General features: G+C 33.6%; 3 protein-coding genes across 7 annotated transcripts; all 3 read left to right on the plus strand.

Annotated features, from left to right (window-relative positions):
• The first annotated feature begins 3,396 nt into the window (after positions 1-3,396).
• Positions 3,397-6,990, plus strand: LOC112294685 (uncharacterized). The gene is made up of 3 exons (XM_024545424.3): positions 3,397-4,283; positions 5,017-5,966; positions 6,321-6,990. The coding sequence occupies exons 1-3, from the start codon at positions 4,099-4,101 to the stop codon at positions 6,392-6,394; spliced, it is 1,209 nt and encodes a 402-aa protein (XP_024401192.1). The 5' UTR covers positions 3,397-4,098; the 3' UTR covers positions 6,395-6,990.
• Positions 6,991-8,234: 1,244 nt separating this feature from the next.
• Positions 8,235-14,076, plus strand: LOC112294380 (uncharacterized). Of its 4 annotated transcripts, none has more exons than XM_073539948.2 (10): positions 8,235-8,253; positions 8,697-8,913; positions 9,102-9,197; positions 9,346-9,483; positions 10,078-10,204; positions 11,107-11,250; positions 11,404-11,779; positions 13,225-13,297; positions 13,536-13,613; positions 13,854-14,076. In XM_073539948.2, the coding sequence occupies exons 2-10, from the start codon at positions 8,848-8,850 to the stop codon at positions 13,962-13,964; spliced, it is 1,209 nt and encodes a 402-aa protein (XP_073396049.1). In that variant the 5' UTR covers positions 8,235-8,253; positions 8,697-8,847; the 3' UTR covers positions 13,965-14,076. The 4 variants fall into 4 exon arrangements, 3 of the variants coding, with proteins under 3 accessions (XP_073396049.1, XP_073396048.1, XP_024400479.1); XM_073539947.2 differs by having other exon boundaries at positions 8,252-8,290; XR_002973337.3 differs by lacking the exon at positions 8,235-8,253 and having other exon boundaries at positions 8,370-8,913; positions 13,541-13,613; positions 13,854-13,981.
• A 665-nt stretch (positions 14,077-14,741) lies between these two features.
• On the plus strand, positions 14,742-15,971 carry LOC112293990 (uncharacterized). Of its 2 annotated transcripts, none has more exons than XM_024544033.3 (2): positions 14,742-15,342; positions 15,646-15,971. In XM_024544033.3, the coding sequence occupies exon 1, from the start codon at positions 14,757-14,759 to the stop codon at positions 15,291-15,293; it is 537 nt and encodes a 178-aa protein (XP_024399801.1). In that variant the 5' UTR covers positions 14,742-14,756; the 3' UTR covers positions 15,294-15,342; positions 15,646-15,971. The 2 variants fall into 2 exon arrangements, with proteins under 2 accessions (XP_024399801.1, XP_024399800.1); XM_024544032.2 differs by having other exon boundaries at positions 15,782-15,971.
• The last annotated feature ends 7,936 nt before the right edge of the window (positions 15,972-23,907 follow it).

A 23,907-nucleotide genomic window follows, 5' to 3' on the forward strand; every position in this document is an offset into this window, starting at 1 on the left:
GGTTTAGATTGTTGTTGTGAAAGGTGCCCTTATATATAGAGTGAGAGAGAGGGGGAGAGAGAGAGAGAGAGAGAGAGAGAGATAACATTATAAATGTACTAAGTTTGTGGAGAATGTTATATCTCGTAATCATTTTTCCTGTTGTTGAATGTACACTTGTTTCAGAATACTTTGTAAGATGACAGACTTGATTGTTCTGTACGATTTTGGAGGTTATTTTTGGGATCAAGATGTTTGCCGAAATGCTGTCTAGTATTTCCAACAGCGTCTGAACGAGCTTTTTAATTTTTAATTTTTTTAATAAAAAAAAAAGCTTCAAAAATGACAATTTCAAGGTAATGTCATGATGCGTTGGTGTTTTGTGGTATATTATTTTGATTCGATTTTTTTAAAACACAAGCCCTCATTATTAGTAGTTAAATTGTAACGTAAAATATAAAATTTAAAGAGTAACTTTTTTTTCTTTTTCTTTTTTTTTTAAATGTATGAAAAGTGTAAGCTAAATATTTTCATAACATGAACTATATTTAACTTTGATATTGTCAATTGACAAGGATGATAGAAAGAATTATGTTCCTCTGCAATACATGCCTCTTTTCAAAACTGATTCCTTTTCTATTGAATCATTTGGTTTCCAAATTTTTTTAAAGAAAAATAAAACTATTATGCACGTCTGTGAAGCTAAAATGCTTCTTCAAAAACTATACATAAAGCCAGTATACAATCTTATTTATTTAAGGTTTTTTCATAAAAAATCAAAACTTAATAAATTATATTCATATATAACATTTTATTATTATTGTTCTCAACACAAACTTCACGTGTTTGTGAAAATAATCTTGTATAGTTTGCACTTCATTGACAGACTTCGGGTGAACAGTGGTTAATACCAAATTTTACATTCTAAAATCTAAATCCTATAAACTTGTTATTTTAATTCTAAAATTATCAATGCATCATATTAAAGTACGAACTATTTAGTTCTACTTTGAAGTAATTTACAGGATATAAATCCAAATGTATTTGTGTAAATATATACTTATTATGACTATTTTTAAATAGTAATTGAGGATTTATTTTGATTTATAATATAGTCCAAATTAATACCATTTTAAAAATAAGATTATTATGTATATATACTTTCGTGTATTTATAACCATATTTTAGTAAATATCTCATATAATAAAGCACAAAACAAAATAAAGATGTAAAAATACTTGCACATATACACATTTAAATGTTTGATATGTATTTTTCAGGATCAAGCGTCTTTCCACATTCAAAACTTAATAAATGGATTCATTTTATTAGTTGGTGCAGTATGTATAACAAAAGTTGATGATTTTATTTCATGTTATTTTAAAATATTAATATTCCAAATGCAAATCCAATTTAATATGTGTACAACAAATTTTATGTTAAAAGCATAATGGATAATACCTTTCAATAAGTGTAATCACACTTTTCGTTGCCACCCATTAAAGCTCAAACAAACCCACACTAATTTGCAACATTCGAAGACGCACAAGGTGAGAAGTTGCTACCATGCCGCGTGTGAAATAAAGCAAATGGATAAAAGTAAAACGAATGAAATACATCAATGAAAACAAATGGATGAGGGTGTGATGAACGTGGGATGGCAACAGAGGTGATGTGTGGCCCCTCAGTCCACCCGGGGTCTGTCCGTCCGTCGGGGGAGTGTGTGTGAGTGTGCGCGGAGGCTATGGCGGAGGCGGAGCGATGTCAGGCTCCATCGCCAGGTTTGGAAGCATTTTCACGTGGCTCCGCGCCGCTTTCGACTATCGTATCCACGACCAGATACATCATCGCCATTCGCATTTAATTCACTGCACTGCACCGCACCTCACCTCACCACAGCCCTGCACTGCATCACACCGCCGCTCCCCACTCCCTCTTGCCACTGGTTCCTATCTCTAACGTGGCCATCCTGCGGATTTATAGCCATGTGTGGATGAGTTCCGAAGTGTGCCACTTCACGCTGCACATCGCAGTGTGTCGCTGATTAGCCTCCCCATGCAGTCTGCGAAACATCTGCCGCGATGCTCCATGTTTTTGTATTATTTCTAGCCTAGTGGCGTTATGTTCTGTTCTGTCAAGTTGCTAGGTTGTTTGCCCAACAGAGCCTCGTTTGATCATTAACTCCCTGCCATCTACCTATGATGCACGACTCGCGTGGCTACGAAGAACCAAGTTCTAGCATCTTTTTCGCCGACGTTGTTGCACGCAACAGATTTGAAAAAAAAAATAGATGTAGAACTCAGCAGCGTTGAATTCCGCCAGCGGTTGGCGAGGCGATTCCGGTGTCTCTCTTTCCAACCGAACAAAGATCCTGTTCATATTTAAAAACAAAAACACCAACTGTCCACGCCTCGATTTGTTTAGGTCTCCAAGACGCTTAGCCCAGGTGGAACCGGCAGGTGCGGGAGAGGACACTTGGAAACTAATGGAGGCGGCAGATTGTATGTCGTCCAGATGCCGCAGGCTTCGGTATCAACGTACCGAAGATCTGCGGCAGCAGCAGCAGCGGCAGTAGAGGAAGCCGTGTTGTCCTTCCTTCGAGGGGATGCGATGCGCTGTGCTGTTCTGTGCTGATCCCGTCTTGATAGCGGCAACTGGTGCGATGATAATGAGGCCAAGTTGGCGCCAACTGGGTCTGCAAGCTGGAGGTGGGATCCAAGGTGGGTGACAAAAGCGGAGATCTGTTGCAACAAACCAAGACAACTTGCCATTTATATACTGAAAAAGACACAAAGAGAGATTGGCATGAACGAGTATAAACTGAAAATCGTACTTTTAACATGAAAAAGCAAAGAGTGTTTTTTTTCCTGGTGCTCCAGTGTAAACTTTTGGATTAAGATTTTATCGAATCACAACAACGGGTCACTGATTTAATCAACAAACAGTATCTGTCTTTTACTTTGACGAAGAGATAGCGTTTTGAACATAAGTTTAAACAATATAAACACACCAAAAACTTGAAAAAAAGAAGAAAAGAAACACATGATTTATTTATTCAGTAAGAATAAGTTACAATCATTGTGATGGAGGATGCACACATTTGTTAAAACACCCAATTCTCTAGATGCTGCCGTGGCAACTATCATCCTCCGCGAGCGTGTGGCAGGCAAACATCTCGTCGGAGATCCAACGAAAAAGTGCCGATAAGAGTCATCCTCCAAGGGCTCCACCCAATTTCACGACAGGATGCACAGCGGGATGAACGAGACACAACAGGCCCCAGATCGACGAAGAAACGCACAAAAGCAATCTGGGATAGGCAGGCAGACGCGGATGAACATCCGTCCGGGATGGGTCCAAATTCCGCTTTAAGCCAAGGCGACGATTTTAGGGCTGTGTGGGTTTGGGTAATGTGGGGGGACCGCGTCGCTTAGGAGGGAGGGGATGGAGGGGCTACTAACAACCCCATCGCCACTCTGCTCGGGGGTTCTAGCAGTAGTTTTTAGTCGTAGCAGGGTAATGTCAACACTCGATTTCTGGTTTTCGCGATTAGGGCGTTGGGTGAAAGTGCTGCTGCTGCTACTGCTGTTTCGCTTTTGGAGCATTCGGACTCACAGCGAGAGTTTTTCTGGGTCAGGATCACATTTGTCTCGGGCAGAACGTAGGGGGGAGAGTTGTGGCGAGGGTGAGGTAGCGCGCCGGGCGGCCGATGGAACGTGAAGTGGGTTGGTTGAAGAGAGCACCGAGTGAGCTATCCGTGTAGCTAGCGAGGAGGAGGAGGAGGCGGAGGAAGAAGAAGAAGAAGAAGAAGAAGAAGAGCTGAGGCTATTCGGGGTTTTGCCGTTGGATGGAAATTTGGCCCGTGAGCGAGAGCGTGGTGTTGTTTTATGACAGGGAAGGGGTTGGATGTTGGAGTGGAATTTGGTAGACTGCGACTGGAATTCGTGGCTTGATCGTCTTAATTTGTGGAGTAGGACGGGGATGAGAGATGTTATTGGGGTGAGAATCGAGAGAAGAGGAGGGTATCAGTGGGGTTAAGGGGTGGAATTTTACATAGCATGAGAAATTGGGTGCGTAGTGCGGAAGGCGGAGGGCGTATCAGCTGACGGGATCAAACCGATGACGACGGGGAAGGTGGATGGTGTGGGAGGGACGGCGTCTAGTGTGAGAATATGGCGTGACCGGGTGGGGTTGGTGGCCATGCTTACGGATCCTTGTGAGTTTGGTGTTGCTGAACCCGTCTCGGATGCCTGTGAAAACGCAGGCCTCACTGTCAACAACCTAGAAACTCGGAAGCGCAAAACGTGAGTCCTCTTGAGCACTACTTAGCTTTCTCGTGCGCTAGTTCGTTCGTGCAGTCTGTACGTTGTATTGTTCCCTAGGGTGAGTTTGTTCAGTCTGAACGCACAGGCACGTCTTTTTAGGTGTCAATTGCTGGGTCGGCCGAGGTTTCGTTGAGGTCGGTTTGCAAGTTCATTTCGTGTGTTTGAACACCATTTCAGCCGCAGCACAGGGTGTAGGTTCTTACTGGGTTTGCCTTGTGTTCTCGTATCGAAGCATCTTGTGACGGTGCCTCAGCCATTAGCATCGAAGTCCTCTCGTATGCGTTAACGTCGCGGAATTCGGGCATTGTATCTTTATTTTTGCTCTTGGTTGGGTAGAGGCGGTTTCAACTGTGAAGTTGGAAGTAGGATTTGAACATCCTTTGTTACTCTGCACCATGCAGATTTTCTTAAGTAAGGGTTCAGTGGGTTTGTTTGTGGATATGTGCACCTTCTTTCGCTCATTTTCTTCGTTATTTTTCGAGATGAGTTTTCTGATTAAATGTACGCATTTTTGCATCCTACGCTTTTACAAAACCAATGATCTGAACATCACATTTTTCGTGATCGGGAGATCTTAGGTCTTGAATAGTTTTTCATTGTGGCACACGTCTTGTTATCCGTGGGAGGTGAAATTCTGGGTTTGATACATCCAGACGTTGACTTCGGTGAGACTAATTTTTGGCGAAATTCATTGCAATGTTGGTGTTTTCAGTTTACCAAGTGGTGAAACAGACGTTACTATAAAGCATGATCCAAACAAGCGGAACAGGCACGAATTTACGGAGTATAATGTGGATTCATCCAACTGCAATTCGGACTTTGTGAAGCCTCACGCTACGCCGAGTCACTGTGTTGTATCATCTTGTCCAAGCCAACGCGGTTTAGAACGCGGTACTTCTGCAGCGGCGTTGGGGGCTACAGTATTAGACACCAGCAATTGGAGTACAGATAACTACACTGCCGGCGATGATGAGGATAGCAGGGGTGCCACTAGCACTTTCAACTCCAGTGAAGAAGGTTGTAGTGAGCAAAACCTCCAGTGCCATGACTTTTTTGGCCTTGCCAAACGGGACAAGTCTTCGTCAGATAAATCTAGGAAGCAAAGGGACGACTTGTGGACCGGAGGCAGCAACCTACTGCAAATACAACTTGGTTCCTACATCCAGAAAGAGAGGCAAAAGCTGGAGTCCGAGTATGAGGAGGGGAGTTGTGACTTGAGTGAGCACGTACTCTCTGCCTATTTACGTGGTTATACAAATATGGAGCCCGTTACAGGAATGCATAATGGACGATCAACAAGAAGTAGTGGCTTGTTGTCTGGTATCTCAGGAGCCAGTAGGTCATTCGCCGGGAGTAGTCAGATTCGATCTTACGGAGCAGTATTACATTCTAGCGATTCGAGCTCAATGCCCTTGCCATCTGTTAGGAACAAGAGAGTGGATAATTGCGATTTCCTCAAGAATGGAGAAGAAGGCTCAAAAAACTTAGAGAGTATTGTGGCTAGTGAATCCGAAGAGCGACTTTATTCACTCGACACCAGACGAGAGCTTGGGCGCTCATCGTTTTCGTCGTATCGATTGGAGAAAGAGGCGCACAAGTTGCGGAGTAAAGAACTGCAGCATACGTTTGTGCTTTCATCAGGCCGACAAAGCCAAGTTGAAGGTATGTCCGTTTGTACAATTCTGTATGTTAAGACTATAAATCGTCGGTGACATGCTCAACGACCATTCTGAAGCGTCAGTTTGCGGAATTTTGATCTTTCAATGGAACTGACCTTCGAGCGTTGAATTGACTCACTGCTCAGGACACTGAATTGCATGGTGTGCTATCGTTGAGCCGTGGTTTCACAGGTTCCGTACAGTCTTGTCTTGAGAGAATCTTACTTCGTAGGCATTTAGAGAATTCATCGCATTTACTCTACTCAGTGTTTCTCTCACACTAGATGTGGCACATTTATTTTTGACTAGAATTGAAACGGTCAGCATCTTAAAACTTAATTGTCTGTTCATTGTGCAGCTGTGCAAGATGATGCAGTAGCACCCACGATAGATCGAGACTTCGATGAATACTTCGCCAAGCTTATGCTCTAAATCTGTGGCTCCTCCCCAGCGCTCCTGGATCTTGTAATCCAAGGTCCCATTCCCTGCAGTCCGAACCTGGTGGAATCTGGATATTATCTCGTTTTTTTCCTTGTATGTATTTATTTCCCTTTTTGTGTGCGCACGCCAGAGCCTATTCTGGAATAAGGAGTATAGAAAGGGCTACCCAATGGGTCATTAGCTAGGTATGCATAGCACTAACTATTAGGGTCACGCGTTTTTAGCCCAATCCATTCAACATCACACTCTGCAGTCAAATTTTGCACAGAAATCGGCCTCAGTCTTGATACTGATGTGGGCCAGCACTCTCTTGTTTTATGGTGACTCGGTAAACAGCAGGACTGATCGTATTTTACTTTGGAGAGCCAAGTTTGTAGCAGCGGGCCTTCTTTTTTTACTTCGTCTCTCGGAGAAACTGCCTTGTTTTCATAGTCAGGGTACATAACACGGCAATAGAATGCCTTGTTTTATGGGTTGTTTATGGAACCAACCGCATTGCGGTTGGTTGCAATACTTCACAACTCTTAAATCGCCTCTTATCTTGTACCTGAATTTGTAAATGCACACTATGTGAATCAATTCTTTGATCTTGTGAGCTGGTCTGGGTGGTTCTGTTTCTTCGAAGTTGAACCTCTCGTGTCAATGGGAAACATACAGTTAATATAATATTGTATTTTCAAACACAGTTTTCATTCCCTGGCCAATACAATTTTTATTTATTTACTAACCTATGGAGTATCGTTGCTTGATTTAAATTTTACATTAAATGTGTGATAACATCTGTTTTAAAAATTAGACTTTGTCTGTTTGTATATTAATATTTTAGGCAAAGGCTGTCTCAAAAGTACAACTAATGTACAATGTTTTAGAAAAGAAATCAATGTAGTTCTGAATATTATGTTACCACTAATAAATAAACAAATATACACACACACACACACACACATATATATATATATATATATATATATATATGTATATATATATGTATTCATATGTAACAATAGTAAATTTTTTTAACACAATTATGAAAGTAAGGGTTCAATTACTGAAAATAATCTAATACAAAACAATACTAATTTAGACATTGTATAATTAAACTGTAAATTTTTAATGTGTGTAATTTTAACACAGCTTTTAAAGAGTTGAATGATTTCTGAGTTTTTGAAATAATATTATGGTCACACAGATTAAACAATACACACATAACAGTGAGCATACAAATTTTAACACGGAATAAGGATAGTCAAAATTTGTTAATATGCTGATTTTTAGAAATAAATTCTAATGAATCACCTTAACATTTTAAGGTTTTCATTATAATGATAACTTTGTAAACTTTTAAGCCATGGATTGATTTAACCAATTATTACTACTTAAACCTACTTATGGTTAAAATTCTATTCTAATGTTGACAATTGATACAATCAATTTTTTTAAACTTATTGTAAATCAAACTTTATTCTTCAAAAAGTTAACTTCTCATAGCTACAAGTCAATTTTTATTTTAATCGATATTATCACCAAATTCATATGTTTATGATGTTCTGATAAATCCAACCATTAAAAAACTTGTTAATCAACATTAACCAATATATAACTTATAAAATATCAGATTTTAATTAATCAAATTCCTTGATATCATTTAGCAATTAGAAAATAAAACTTAATAATCACATTAAAAAATGATAAGCACAACAATATAATTATGTTCTTAATACAAAACCTTTCTTTTTTCTTTTTGACAAACATCATTGATATATATATATATATATATATATATATATAATTTTGAAGAAATATAATTATTAGTTTTATATTTATTCATACCATAATTATTTTTATGACAGGTACAGCTTATTTGCAATATATAAAAGTATACACAATGTAAATATAAAACATCCAAATTATTTTGTGGTTCTGTTGGATTAAAATAATTACTCAACAACAAATGCAGATCCCAAATACTCTCACTTGTTAATATGTTTATATATATATATATATATATAGATATCACAAAAGGTTCTAAAAATTTGTAGTATTGATTCTCTAAAGAAAAATCTACTTCATTAACAATAACACATAAAAAAAGGAAAAAGTGTCAAAACAGATGGAATAGTTTACTTTAAATGACCACATAAATCCACATCACACATCGAAATTCTTCACAATTCAAAATTTAGACTTAACACAAGGTTTAGAATAATAAATTAGAATACTAAATGCTATCAAAGTGTTTTTTTCACTACTACCACTTTAGGTCCTCAGACAGATTTTTGCAATTTCTTCACAGATTTTGGGAGAGAGTCTCAATGAGAGCATCCATGAGGCTTTGCAGATTAATCAAATTTTAAAAAATTCATACATTTATATACTTGAGTGTACACTCACACAACCAAGAAAACAAAAGAACATTGTGAGAAAGGAAGAATTTTAAAAAACATATGGGTTCTGATTGTCAAGCTGCTGAAATGATGGAGCATCTTAAGAGTCTCAACATGAGTAACGAAGTAAGCTCTTAAAACCCTAATTTGTGTGAAAATTGCTTTTAAAAAGTGGAAGAACTATTGTGTCATTCCTTGCACCACCTCTTGAAGTCAATTCCTCAAAGAGTTCAATGTACAATCTACGACATAAAAGATGATGGCCTTCTTCTTCTTCTTCTTCTTCTTCTTCTTTGTCTTTTATTGTGCCATAGGAAGTGGGTCAATTTGCAACGGCTATGAAAGACCCCAAGTTTAAAGAATTATTTATGGACTATATCAAAGAAATCTCCAATTGTGATGAAAAAGAGGTATCTAGTAAACAACATTTACATGTAGCATGAAATATATATATATATATATATATATATATATTGAAGACTATCATGATTTGTTTCTATGAAGATATAAGATGATTTTGAATAATTGGGTTGTTTTTGGAATTGGATTTTTGTGTAGGCAATGGAGAGACACATTAAGCAATGTGAGCGAGGCCAAAACTCCCCAAATGGAGGGTTTTGTATGGAGGGCAAGATTTTGCTACTTCCACTCAAAGACTTTTGCGTCAAAACTCATAATCTCAAGACCAAACAAAAGGTCTTCACAATAGTAGCATAACCAAGGTTTTGATGTCACAAGCATATTTTCTCAATAGATTGCAAAACTCTAAATACATTGTATTTATGTTATTGTTATCATTATTGTATGTTTTTTTGAATGTAAGATTTTGGACTTCAACAATAGAGGATCGATAATAAAATTAAATGAAATCACTTTATGTATATCTATGAAATCACAGTTGAACTTTTATATTTCCATTAAATTAAGATTTTGATCTTTATATCATAATACCTTTTTTTCAATAATTATATTGTTCTGAATAATCATATTTCACATCTAATGACATGTCGTAAATATAGACAAACAGTAATTTTCAGTATCCTAAACAGCTAGTTTAAATCTCTATTAATTTAATTTTAACTAATTCCAAGGAATAATAAATTGCTTAAACCATGAAAAAAATTTCCAAAGCCCAACCCACAAGTTTTAGATACTTTAATGCAATAAAATACAAGCTTTTTAAAACATTATTTGTTTATGAATTGTAATGCCCTTGTTAGGTATTTATTTCTAATTATCAAATTGTGTGTGTGTGTGTGTGTGTTTTTTGTGGTACATCCAATTGACTAGGTTTTCATCAATATTTGTTATTGTGAGAAAATTAAAAATTCTAAAGCTTATGATGATTCCATTCAAAAAGGCACTCATTGGGAGATACCATATTCATTGGGAGGCCCTTCGTTAGATATTGATAAAGGTAAGTGCCAGCAATTGTGTCTGAAATACTTGCAAAATCCTCAAAAATACTTCATACTTTCATCATAATTTTTTTTAAGTTGTAGAATTCTTTTGGATAAATTTATTCCTTTTAATGATAATAAGAAAATATTCAAAAAAAAATTAAAAAATTCAAAATCCATTATTTTATAAATTAACAACTTAAATTAATATTTTTTACCATAGAAAGATTTTACTTAAAGTATATTATTAAAATTATAATTTTATAATTTACTGCAGTTTACTGTAGCATTAAATTAATATTTTGTACCATAGAAAGTTTTTTTTAATTTTTTTAAAGTATATTATTATTTCCACTTTAGAAGATAATTTTTTAAAAAATGATTTTTAATTTTTTTGGCTAAAAAAAGAGTTATTGGTTGCAAACATTTATGAAGTCATGCATTAATTGGCATAAATTTTAGGTTATTTTCATAATTTTTTATTGTTTGTTATTGTTAAAAATTAAGAAGAAATAGCTGTATAAATTGCTATGGGGATTTCTCAGAAGAACATTTTTACTGTTATATTTGTTATCCAATTCAAACATTAATGTTTATTACTTTGGTTGATTTATTAAAGGGTTTAGGGTTGATAATACTTACATTTTTGCACAAGCAGATAGTTCTTATCATAAATAAACTACTAATTAAAACTCATTAAAATTTTAGATTTTATCTCTTACTAGTTACATAATTAAAAGTTAACAACCGTTTATCAAAGGTTGTTTTACTCAATATTTAGTTGTATAGTATTATTATTGCAAAAGGGATGTGTCTATTTTTACTTTAAATTATATTCACTTGTATAAATTTCAATAATTCTGTGAATTTTAATAATAAAATCATGAGAATAAATTTATTTGTCCATGATGTGTTTCAGTGGGGAAAGAATGCATTGTCTTTGATTTCATTGTTGGTGTGAAGACTCATGAAAATGCAAAAGATCACAAACCATTCAAGCAATTCCTCATTCTGACTGCTATTGAAGCCATTGAAAAGCAAAAATCAATTGAATTAAGCAAAGGTACCTGGATCACGTAACCATTTTTATTTACTCTATGAAGTTGTTCAACAAATTTTTTGTTTACAAAACCATGTAACACCCAACTTTCACATTTGTATTACTCAATGTGAGATTGTTACACTGATTTTAAAAGCAGCAGCAGTGATGGTTCAGATTTTGCCCTGCCATTGATGAGCTACAAAGGAAAAAACGGAGCCAAAGAGCCGCGTGTGTTCACCATCCCCAAGGAACCCAAAAACACAGGGAGCAATGCACAAGGCAAGGCTGATGATGATGCGTCATTGACACCCCAAATGGCATTGGAGACGAAGGATGGCAAAAACCCTAAAAGGCCGAGCCCCATAGAATTGGGTTGTGATGGGAATGTGAGGAGACGGGCAGATAAGGGAGGAGCATTGCCAAGTTGCGGTCATGCTGCAGGGGAGACAGGGTCGGCCATGGAGAGCAGGGCACTGGCTGAGTGGAGGTCGGAGACGGAGCCCATGTTTGAGGTGCTCCACCGCAGCACTGTGGACTACTCCCACTACTGGTACCCACATACCCACAAATCCTAATTCAAAACCCTAATCCAAAACCCTAATTCATAAATCCTAATCCAAAACCCTAATTCATAAACCCTAATTCAAAACCTTAATTGTAGAACCTTCTCGTAGTAGAACCATAGTATTCTAAATCATAATTCTTTTTTAATGTTGTCAAGGATTTGCTCTTATAGTCAATTATAGTTGTCACATTGTTGTTTTGCTTTGAACATACTTTGGACAAATTTTCATAACTTGTATTGTTTATTATTATTATTATTATCATCATTATTATTATTATTATTATTATTATTCACTCTTCTTTTTTGAGAGATTGTTCAATTGTTTAGTTATTAGCTTAGAACTAAGTAAATGATTAGTAAATGATTAGTAAATGAAGTTGTAGTGTTCTTCAATTTCATTCTGGCAGTGAAAATGAAAAGAATGTTAAGTACAATCTTTTTTCTTTAACTGTGTGTGTGTGAATAAATATATCTATCTTTCTCTCTCTCTCTCTCTATATATATATATCTATTGAAACTTTCAAATCAGTCCATATATATATATCTTTGCAAAGCATTGCAAAAAAGATCCACAAGAAAATTTTAATACTGTTAATTATAAAGCTTTGTGCAGAGCATATTTTAAGTGATTTTTATTAGCTCTCCAAAAAGAAGTAATACTAATTAGAGAAAATAATAAGGAACATTTCAATCTTGCATGAAAGATTAATATTAAAATTGAATTACATAAATTTCAGTCTTGTATTGAATTGTTATTATCAATCTCAATCCTGACTTAAAACTAACGTGACACTTCCATTCAAAATTTTAATGAAATGATTTATATTCAATCTTTAATTCAAAACACATTACAAATCTAATTTTTGAAATTGAAATTTGATATTTTGTGTACTGATCCCTGCTTTAAAATCGGGAATGTCTAACTTATGATCCTACTTGTTACATGAATTACTTCTAAACTGATGCATAGAAATTGTATGTTATTGTTTTGATTAGTGTAGTAAGTATGTTTTTTGGCACAATTGATCGTACATGAATAGAAAAATTAAATTTAAACAACCAGTTTTTTGTTTTGTTTTTTTTTTTGTTTTTTTTTGTTAATATGATACATGATTTACATGATTTATCGGTTCAGTAAATACCGACAATTTCAAAAGTTAATATACAATTTTTCTAATCCATTATCTGATTTCAACATATTATATATATATATATATATATATATATTTATATCATACAGTATTAATAAGTTTAACGTGATCATAAATTAAATTGTATTGTAAAGAAATTTACAACATATTCAATTCATCCAACAGAACAAAAGGATTCACACTTCAAACAATTCCAAAGGATCATAAAGTTTCATTGCATTTAATTATCTGGTCAGCAATTAAACACAAGAGTATAATTGTTGTAATTTGATCTGGCAGGGAAGACACCAAATTGAACAATGAGAATTCAAGTCCAACATGGATTGTATTGCGTGTCCATTTAAAAGATGTTGTAAGTGAAAATTCTAACTTTGAGGTTTAAAGAAAAACGCAATCCATTTTTTCAAAATCACGTTTATATTGTAATACAAAACACAATTATAAATGATGTAACAAATTACTATATATATATATATATATATATATATATCAGTTTAAATAAGCCATAATTCAGATATATATATATATATATATATATATATATTTATATTTATATTTCCTATGGTATTTAAGAAGACATACAATGTCAGACTAGTGTCCATGATGTGCAATTGGACCTTGAAAAAGACCAAGTATTTCTAAGAGTTCCCGGGAAGTATAGACTCAAGGTAATTCACCAATTCATATTCACATCTGAGTTTTTATATTGCCACTGACATCATTTGTTTGTTACATTCATCTTAATTACAAAATAAATGTTCATGATTAAAATTATCAAAATGTTGGAACATAATTTGAAATATTTTTGTTCTCAAATTTTCATATCTATGTACACATGTATACTTAAAAATATAATAGAAAAACAACTAACAAACTATTCTTTTTTATAATGTGTGATTTATTTGTAGGTGGATTTGAAATACAAGGTAGATAATTTTCAAAGTAACGCAAAATGGGATAAAAAGAAACAGCAGCTCTTAGTTACATTGCCAATTAAAGTTGATAATTCGGAGAAGTAAAGTGTTTGGTATTGAAATTTGTTTGTGGGTTGAGAAATATATAATTTAAGATTATGTTGCAGTTTTGGAAGTACAATAGTTTAGTCAGAAGTTTGTGGATTAATACATCAAACATTCTCATTTGCCTTACCAACCAACACCCACTCAGAAACACAATAACATCATAAAAAATATAAATAAAAGAATAAAAATAAAAATAAGTAAAAATCAGTCAAAATACACACACCAAAAAAAGACTAAATAAAATAAAATAAATACATATAAAAAAGAAACAACTCCCCAACTCAAACACAACACAAGTTTTCAAGCATCCCCTACATTTCATGACTTATTCATAATTTTTTTTTAAAAGAAAAAAAAGAAAAAAAAAATGAGAGAAGAAGAAGATGAAAACAGTGGCAGCAGCAGGAGCAATATCAATGGACGGAGGCGTTGAAATGGACGAAGAATATGGCTTATCGTCACCACTATGAACCATCGTCATCCAAACAGTCAGTTATCGTCACTTACTTGCGCTATCGTCACTCCTTCAGGCGATCGTTTTCCATGCGACGCATTCTCGTTACCGGCATCAGCTATCGTCTCAAACGCCGGCGACCGTCAAACAAGCGACGGATTATCGTCACACATATAGACTATCGTTCACTAAATGGACGACCGTTGCGGTGGCGGGGTCGCCGCGACGTCGCAGCCTGAGTGCGTGTGTCTGTGTCTGTAGGTGTGTGTGTGGGGTTTCGCAAAAAGGGGGTGGGGGGGGGGCTTATCCGTGGTGGGGCCGCGGAGGATGAGGCCATGGCTGCGCGAGGGTGGGGAGTGTGTGGTGAGAGCCAGGCCCCCACACGTCTCTCATCCGAAAGCACAACCCCCCGTTGCACGAATGCTGCGTTCCTGCTCCCTCTCTCTACTTCATCCCATTCTCCTCGCTTATCTTCCTTCACCGAGTGTGTCCCCCGCCCGACCTTGCCCCGGAATCCCATTCCCCCACCTCGCCCTTCCCCACTCACTTGTTCCCATCGCTTCTACTGTTCCCTTCCCCCAGCAGCAGCCATGGCGATGACGATGGGCGTGACCTCTTTGGCAGTCACCGCTGCACCTAGCCCCATGATTTCGTTGCGTGCCTCGGCCGTCAACAAAGGCGAGAAGCAGGGGTTTCTGGATTGGTTCCGTGATGCGCTCGACAAGGATGCGTTGCGCGAGACGGACGATGTGCTCAACAAGGTGGACAGCGGCAAGAGCAATGGCAGACCTGCCGTCGGCGCCAACAAGGGCGCTGCCGCCCCCGCCCCCGCCCCCAAGAAGAGCGGGTTCAACCTCTTCGGGAAGAAGTGAACATGCAGTCTTTGGTTTCGATAGAGTATGATGCCTTGCTCCACCGATGGTGAGTTTGTCAGGTTTTTTGTGGGTCGTAGCTTTCGGCTCCCTCATGTATGTGTATTCATTCGACCATCCTGATGGTGTTGTTTCTTTCTCATTGGACCTCTTCCTGAAAATGTTGCCTTCTTTATTTCAATCTTTTATCCCTTTTTCTTTCAATGCTTTGTCATCTAATCCTTGACGAATTAGACTGCTTTGATTTGTCCTCAATGCCTTTTCTCCAATCGGTTTATCGATTTTGCATCCCCTGTGCAACCCCTGTGAGGTCGTTTGGTAGTAAGACTCGATTGTGTGTTCGCGTTTGTAGTTCAGGCGATACCGCTGCCAATATCACCTCAAATAGAACTCTCGCGATACATTGTTGGAGGAATTACTCGCTGGGATTAAATTAGAGAAGAGGTGGCCTTTTGACTAATTGAGAGTTTCTTTGTATTTCTTGCTAGGAGGACAACAAGAGTTATGTTAAGGAAAATATTCGCTGACAACACTTTTCCGAAGAATTGTAGCTCGGATGCAGTAGTAGGGGTATATTGTTGGATTACAACGACTCACACATCCGTTTTGTACTATCGCAATTAATGGGATTCAGCTCATAAACCGGCCACTCATTGTGTGCAACATTTTCCAGTGTAACACTTGAATAGTCTTTTACTTAAAATTATTGCGGTGTGCATCTTTGTGTGGACTAGTCACCTTTTCATACGGCACTGTGGGGTGAAACAGTTTTGACTGATTACTAGTTCAACAATTGTAGCAAAAATCCCACTGGTTGTCATTCAAACAGATTGGTCTGACTAATTCACTGCAATTAGGTGGGGAATGTGACATCGAATGAACCTCTGCTTATGAAGGTGAACTCTATCCCTTCAAATCTCCTGGCATAGATTATTGCTTGAGCACTCTGCCGAGAGGATGTGACGCCCGTTTGAATGGAAGTACATTCAGCATTACCTTCTGACACAATTTAGAAAACGTTGTGGATATTTTAGCATCTCATCACGGTACTTACGATCGGGTGGTAGTCACTACATATGCCAATATTACAATATCTTCGTGATAAGTTCGAGGCCAAAGCGACTGTGCGAAACATGCAGTGTAAAACCCTATGGACAACTCTTCGCAGTTGCCAAATGGTGGCTGAAACGCTGATAATTAGTCTAAATTGTTTTCTTTGGCTGTGACCCGAAGACTGCTGAACACACTGGGAAAAGCCTTCCCCATGGCATGCTGCACATACGAATTTTTGTGCTGTTTATCTGCGACTTACCTTTGCGGTGATCGTTACATTTGTAAACTATTTGACATGCGCTTGACTAATTTGTAGAAAACATGACTGTTCATTGGAATTCGGATAAATTCCTTTGAACCTCATAGAAGACATTTGTTGATGTGTCTGTCAATGCTATGTATCAGTTATTCAAACTGTAAATAACAGGTCCATGTTTCTATAACAGATCTGTACTAAAGATAACCATAGTCGTCTGAATCCTTCTATTTCTTGAATAATGACATTTCTTAAAGTGGATGTGAGGAACTGCAGTGATGTGTTCCAAATCTCTCAGATTTTATCATAACAAAATTATTATCATTTCATCAAAAATTTTGAAATCTGAAATATCAATTACAAGGAAAACTGAATTTAATGATTTTATAAATATGTATTGAAAAAAAACAGTGCATATTTATTTGACTATTGTCTAAATTGGCCCATCATGAGTAGTATCAGTTTCTGAACATCATGCTGCTTTTTCTTCTCTTTTTTTTTAAAAATCTTGAGCATGTCTCTAGAATTTGAACCATTACCCCACTGTTACATTCTTTAACATTTGCCAATTTTCTAGTGTATAATTAGTTTAGTGAGCTAGTCATGTACAAGTAAATATTTATATTTATATTAACTAATGCAGTCTTTTTGTTTATTTTTTTTATTGTTCTTGTCCTTCCCAACAAAAAGGACAAAGTCAAAAAGAAAAATCTATTCAACTTATCCATGTTTCAACAACAATCTATCATAATATAACTTTTTAATACTTTCATACTACTTTACATCAGCATCTATTGTTAATTCAAATAGATTGGCTAATTACTAATGTGTGTATGTCTATATATGTATGTATAATTATTTGTTTGTTGCATGTTTAAATATCAATGTTTGTAAATTCAAAATTAGGTTATTTTTACTTGAAAATATCAATGTCATTTCTGCTTGAATTGCATATCCACTATCCACAACTCCCTCAGATGTCTTTCCATAAACTTTTGATAAATAAAAACAATTACAAAAATGGCGGACTTTGGGACATGAGCAACAATGTCTACTTGTATTGATCTGATTGAGCTTTGATAGATGTGGTTATGGCTGTTAACTCTTGGTGCTTAACAATAGTATGAGCATTTTTGCTAAATTGTCCACACAATGGTCCTAATTATGAACATCTTTCGTTGTACTTTTTCATTATGAGCTACTTTATTATATATTAGTGGAAACCTACGACTTTGGCCACAAAAAAGGTTTGAAACTTTAATTTGTGGTTGCTAAGTTAAAAATTGACTACTCCTAAAGAATTGTTAATCAAAAATAAAAAGAAAAAAAAAAGAAAAAAAAAAGAAAAGAATGTATGCATAATAATAGAATCATTTATGTTTCTTCATTGTAATTGACAAATGTAATTTTTATTTATTACGAAAATTGAAATAGCTAAATTAAAAGAACTTTGGAATAAATTTTATGTACTATTGTGTTTTCATCTTCATTATTTTTAGGATATAGGATCTTGATCTTGATCATATTCAAAGAAGTGCATTGTAAAAATGCAACATATAATTATTCATATATAAATATGGGGGTTCTAAGATCTATTCCTATGATCTTCAATAATTGTCTTTGAGATTTGTTAATAGTCAATGTAAATTCCATCTTTATTAGAAATTGCCTTCACTACAACTTGAACAAAATCTTTGTAGATGATGGATATAATGTAAACTTTTGAAGAAAAGCCAATTCTCTCTTGTAGTCTTCAGATAAAAGTCTTACATCTATAATTTGATCAATGAGCTACATAATGACTAACTGTAATCTATTCCAAAGTCCTTGATATAAAGCAATGTTTTGCAACAATATAATAGGATATCCAACCTTTAGCTCTAAATTAAATAAACAATCTGGATAAACATAAGCTATTCAAATATTCAATTGAATAACAATTACTATTGTTGGCACCATCTTTTATAACTGTTATATATTCAATAAGATAAATATGTGAAACTCTAAAAAAATCTCTCTATAGCACATTTGTTTAGATCATCAACATTAAAATTTTGTGCAAATAAAATAGACTTGTCAATGAAAAATTCATCTCCAAGTATTCCATCCTCATCCAGTCTCAAATATGTAACTTAAATCAAATCATTTGATGTTGAATCTACTTTCATAAGTTTTAGAAGAATTGCCGTACTTCTTAATAGATCTATAATTGTTGATCCATTTCCAATCTACAAATAGGAACTATTCCCTGATATATTAAACATAAACATTATATCATAGAAAATAACTTTTATAAGGAATGGTCTTATGTAATGCATACTTTCAAGAGTTTTTTAGAAAATAATTGATTCTCATCAAATATATCTTCTAAAGACATATTTTTGGTCAAGTAACATACTTTAATATGAAACCAAAATTTGATCATTGTAAAAAAGCATTAATAATTTCTTTTCTTGAGCCTTTAATAACAACATGAAGAATTTGCTAAAACATTCTAGTAAAGACTATAATAATTCCACCAAATAACTTGTTAGTGCTATTCATGTCCTAAAAAGTTTTATGAACTATCTCAAGACAATAGTGATATTGCATTAGTACCTCATTTCAAATAATAAGAATTGTCTTTCTTAGCACATTTGTATAGAGTGAGTTCTTTGCAATATTATAAAACAAATCATTATCAATATTAAGTGCAATTTTAGAAAAAACAACACACAAAACAATATTTCCATCACTTTGAAATTTTATTGCTGTTGTATTGTAAATAAATATTTTTTCACTTCTTTTTGTCTTTTTAAAAAAGTTCAAGTTTCCTAGATTATTATCCATAGAAGCAAGGATAATAAAATATATGATGTATTATTCATTATTCAATTTTAGCATACATTCTTCTACTATTTGTTTTTAGCTCATCACACTCTCATATCATATGCTTTATAAATATTTAATTTGTAGCATTTTTATTCCAATTCATTTTTGACAATAGCATCAATAAAAAATTAATAATTATTTTGCTTAATTCTTAAAGAATTTCATGAAGAAGATATTGTTAGTAATCTAATATTTGGCTTTTTGTTGGCCTCTCAATTCTATAATTTTGAGCCAAATAGTAAGTTACATCATCACAAAAAAAAATCTTTAAACTTATCCCATAGCTCTTTTGGATATGCAAGTGAACAGTGAACAAGAATAATAGCAAACAATACTTTTAGTAGTTTTTTTTTTTTTTTTTTTTTTTTTTTTTTTTTTGTTACAAAGGATTTCTCCTAAGTTTGATTCCATTCTTTGTCATCTTGCAATAATTCCATTTCTAAGAATATAATCTTAAAATTTGGTTTGAGTATTTTATGTATAGTATATAAATCTTCAAATGAGCATGGCCCATATACCTTTATTGGAAGAAGTCTTAGATAGAATTTTTCTCCTATAATAGGATCATCAAAATTTAACCTGATAATTACAAATCCATATTATCTTATTGTCTATTTCTTTGAGATCTTGTTCTACACAAAATATTGTAGAATCTTTTGGTACTTATATTGCATGGAAATCTCTATAGATTTATATATTTCAAAAATGCACTCAAAGTTATTTTTTGCCATTTTCTATAGACTAAAACTTCAATTGCATCATCATTTGGATAAAAATTACTTAATACATTTTAAAAAGATGCAATATCGATCAAAGCAGATTTGGAATTTCTTCATGCATTTTCATCCCAAACAAATGCCATACTACTTTTTGAGCTAGAATATATTATGCATCAATATATTACTTAACCTTATCTTTCTCATTTTCAATTTGCATTGTTGTGCAACTATATCATTTATAGATATACTTATGAATATTTTCTACAATATAAACTGAATCTCAAACCTCAATGTGCATATATCCATTATATTTTTTGCTAAAAGTAAGAATTTTTGAAAAAATATCTTAATTTTTTATAATATGATTGACAACATTGATCATACTTCCATCATTTTATCTATGATATTGAAAATAGGCATTACTATCCATTGTTGTTAATGATAATACTATTTCTTGGTATTCTTTTGGATATCTCTTTTGACATATTCTATCCATTATGTATGAAGCTTGTATATTTTGAGGTCAACATAGACTATGAACCATGCAAGTGATAATTATCTCTAATAACAATGGATCTTTTTTCTTAATACATTGTTATTCCACACAAACAATCCTATCAACATTGGTCAAATTTTTTAATTTATAGTTTTCTTCAAAAAATAGTAAGAAGTGCATGTACAAAAAACTTTTTTTTTTAAACTCAATAATATGCACTATTGCAAGAATATGTCTTAAAATGTGATGCTTTTAAATATCTTCAATCAATGCATAACACTTGAGTTTTAATACTCTTATTACCAAGTTGGAATGATCATTAGGTCTTTGATCTAAAAAAATTACACTTTGAATTTTTAGCCACTAAAAATTTGAAATCATTGTACCAAATATATTTGGATATTAACAAATAGAAATAATGGCCATAGAATCTTGAAAAATCTCAAATAAGTTTCATATATATCTAAAATAAGTCATTAAAAGAATTATCCTCTTCCTTAGATTTTATATATTAACTTTATAAGATAACTTTGTAAGATAACTTATTTGTAATATAACTTTGACTATTTTTTATATTGTAGAAACAATCAATACAAATAAAACTCTATTTGAATAATACACAAATTTTTTATATTTGTATCCCATCTTTATTGACATTCATATTGCTATGTCTTATTTGATTATGCCATCCATGTTCTTTGCATGGAAAAAGAATAATATAGTGAAGGGGCAAGTATATAAAATATCCTTCATAAATGTTTTGCAATATACCTCTTCTCTATTGGACAATTATATTTTCTATTCCTTTTGTCTTTTTCTATTATTTGACATAACAACAACAACAACAACAACAACCTCATTAAAAGTTGGAAGATTACAATGTCTTTTGTTGACATCTATACTAAAGTAAAGATATACATGTATATCATCATCTCTCTCTCTCATCTTTTGTTTGCTTTAGAAAATATTTTATGAACTTATTGACAAAGCAGAAGAAATATGTGATGTTTTTTTAAATAGTCTTAAATCTCTTACATTGTCTAGGTTAAAAAATTGGAGTTACATGCCATCCTTGCTTCATGTGAAATATTGATATTGTAAATATAAAGTTGCATATAACTTGCCTCTATACCTTGTTCTGGTAAAAGAATGTCCATTTGATGACAATGCTCTTTAAGTATGCCAAAGCTAAATGGACTATATCCTTACAAGATATTATTGTTAATTCTTGCATTAAGAGATTTAAATGCATGTGTGGCATTGTATTATCAAATAGTCTTCCAAAATTCCTTGATTTATTAATCTTATCAATGAAGTAGTTATTTAATAACAACAACGGATCTTTTCAATATAAATCACAACAACAAAATAAACCATCTTTATAATATAATAAAATTTATGCCCTTTGATTATAAATAATAAAAAAGAATATATGAGAATATGTCTCAAAAATATTTCTAAAATCAAACATTGGTTTATGAACAATGTCTCAAATGTTATATATGCTTATTTAAGATAGATATGATCATGTAATGTTTTTTGATTACAATGCACGTGTTTTTTTAATTAAACACCATATAAATTTATTATGTAAGGTCCAATAGACCAATATTGGTTCCAAAATAATGGTGAATTTTTAGTACCAAAATGAGTGGCCTATATCCTATATCTGCACTATACATAACATATGCACTCATTTGTGTTCTTATTCATTATATATTCCAACTACATGCTACAAATGCATTTTCTACTTGCAATTTCACATCCTTATACATCCTCCAATTCTAAAATCTTAAATAACAGTAGGCAGATTGATTCTATAGCCCTCCAAAATGATTCCATGTTTTTTTTTTTTTTTTTTTTTTTTTAAAATCAGTCACTCATCCAAAGCCTTGGCATTGTTGGATGGAGTGGAATAATGACACTTAGAGGATTAGAGCTTCTAATGATAATGACTAGAATAGAAGATTTTTGCAAGAAACTACTTAGAAATTGATTTGATCACTAATTTGCACATGAAAACTCATCTAAAGCGACAAAACAACAGAATATTTGCACATAAAAACCGATTTGAACAATGGAAGCTACAAGACAATGAAGATAAACCTTATTGGCAGCAATGACAATCACATGGATCAACAAAGCAGGCAAAAAGAAACAGAAATAAAGAAAAAATAAAAATAAATCAATAAATCAATAAATAAATACGAAATCTGAAATAATAAATAGAACACACATACCTAAGATTTCGGTTTAATAAATCTATCTTATTATGCTTCTTGTCATATATAGTAATATTAATTTCCTTCAAAACAATTGGATGGATGTAAGGCCAAGCAATAATTCTATATATCAACCAATACCATATAAAATCTAAATCTTTCTTAGCATAGGAGAATAAAATCTCAAATAACACTTTGTAGTTTGTTCTAAAAGAAATCTAAAATAATTCTACATTTGCCTTGATTAGTCATAACTCCTAAGCTTAGGCAATTGTTGGATATAGACAAATCCAAGCAAAACAAAATAGCAACACTTGGAAGAGTGGAACTTATAATGTAAAAGACTCAAATAGATAGACTCTACAATCAAAGTAGATTAAGAAGATGTGGATTGAATAAATGAAACCCTATCAACATCACCTCATATAGAAACATGTAAAAATATATTATCTTTTCAATTAAGAAAAAAAATAAAAATAATAAAAATGGTTGTAGCTTGAAAGCCCTTGAATTGATGCATCTCTAAAATCTTCTATCAAATAAATAAATAAATAAATAGGAAATTGTACCACCAAATTTGTAGTTGATGGGAGAAAGACAAGATTGCATTATACTCTTGAAGTACATAAGCATTTGTCAATCATCACCACCTGACTTCTGATTAGTAACACCTATTGTCTAATCCATAATAATCACCCCAAATCTTGCACTTTGTACAACTAATATAATTTCATGGCTATGCAAAGATGGCTTTAGATCTTGTAACAAAGTAATGGTGATGGTAAGAAGGTGAAAGATCTTGTGAGAGGGTGAGAGATCTTGTAAGAATGGAGAGCAATAGTGGATGCAAAGAGAGGCAAGTATAGGACCTCAATGAGTGTAGCTAGTGAAGAATCTATTGTTAGGTTCAAATTTGTTTTATATATATATATATATATATATATATATATATATTATTCTTACTTTTGTATTTTTTATAATATAAACTTAATATCAT

This window comes from Physcomitrium patens, chromosome 17 (genome assembly GCF_059467195.1).
Source record: "Physcomitrium patens ecotype Gransden chromosome 17, ASM5946719v1, whole genome shotgun sequence".
In the NCBI taxonomy this organism is placed as follows: Eukaryota; Viridiplantae; Streptophyta; class Bryopsida; order Funariales; family Funariaceae; genus Physcomitrium; species Physcomitrium patens.

What these genes read in the sequence shown, in the direction of transcription:
- LOC112294685 (XM_024545424.3), top strand. Translation starts at nt 4,099, where the DNA reads ATGACGACGGGGAAGGTGGATGGTGTGGGAGGGACGGCGTCTAGTGTG. An exon ending in GAAACTCGGAAGCGCAAAAC is followed by an intron (nt 4,284 to 5,016) that starts GTGAGTCCTCTT and finishes TGGTGTTTTCAG; the next exon opens with TTTACCAAGTGGTGAAACAG. An exon ending in CCGACAAAGCCAAGTTGAAG is followed by an intron (nt 5,967 to 6,320) that starts GTATGTCCGTTT and finishes TTCATTGTGCAG; the next exon opens with CTGTGCAAGATGATGCAGTA.
- LOC112293990 (XM_024544033.3), top strand. Translation starts at nt 14,757, where the DNA reads ATGGCTGCGCGAGGGTGGGGAGTGTGTGGTGAGAGCCAGGCCCCCACA.
- LOC112294380 (XM_073539948.2), top strand. Translation starts at nt 8,848, where the DNA reads ATGGGTTCTGATTGTCAAGCTGCTGAAATGATGGAGCATCTTAAGAGT. An exon ending in GTGTCCATTTAAAAGATGTT is followed by an intron (nt 13,298 to 13,535) that starts GTAAGTGAAAAT and finishes ATACAATGTCAG; the next exon opens with ACTAGTGTCCATGATGTGCA. An exon ending in CCGGGAAGTATAGACTCAAG is followed by an intron (nt 13,614 to 13,853) that starts GTAATTCACCAA and finishes ATTTATTTGTAG; the next exon opens with GTGGATTTGAAATACAAGGT.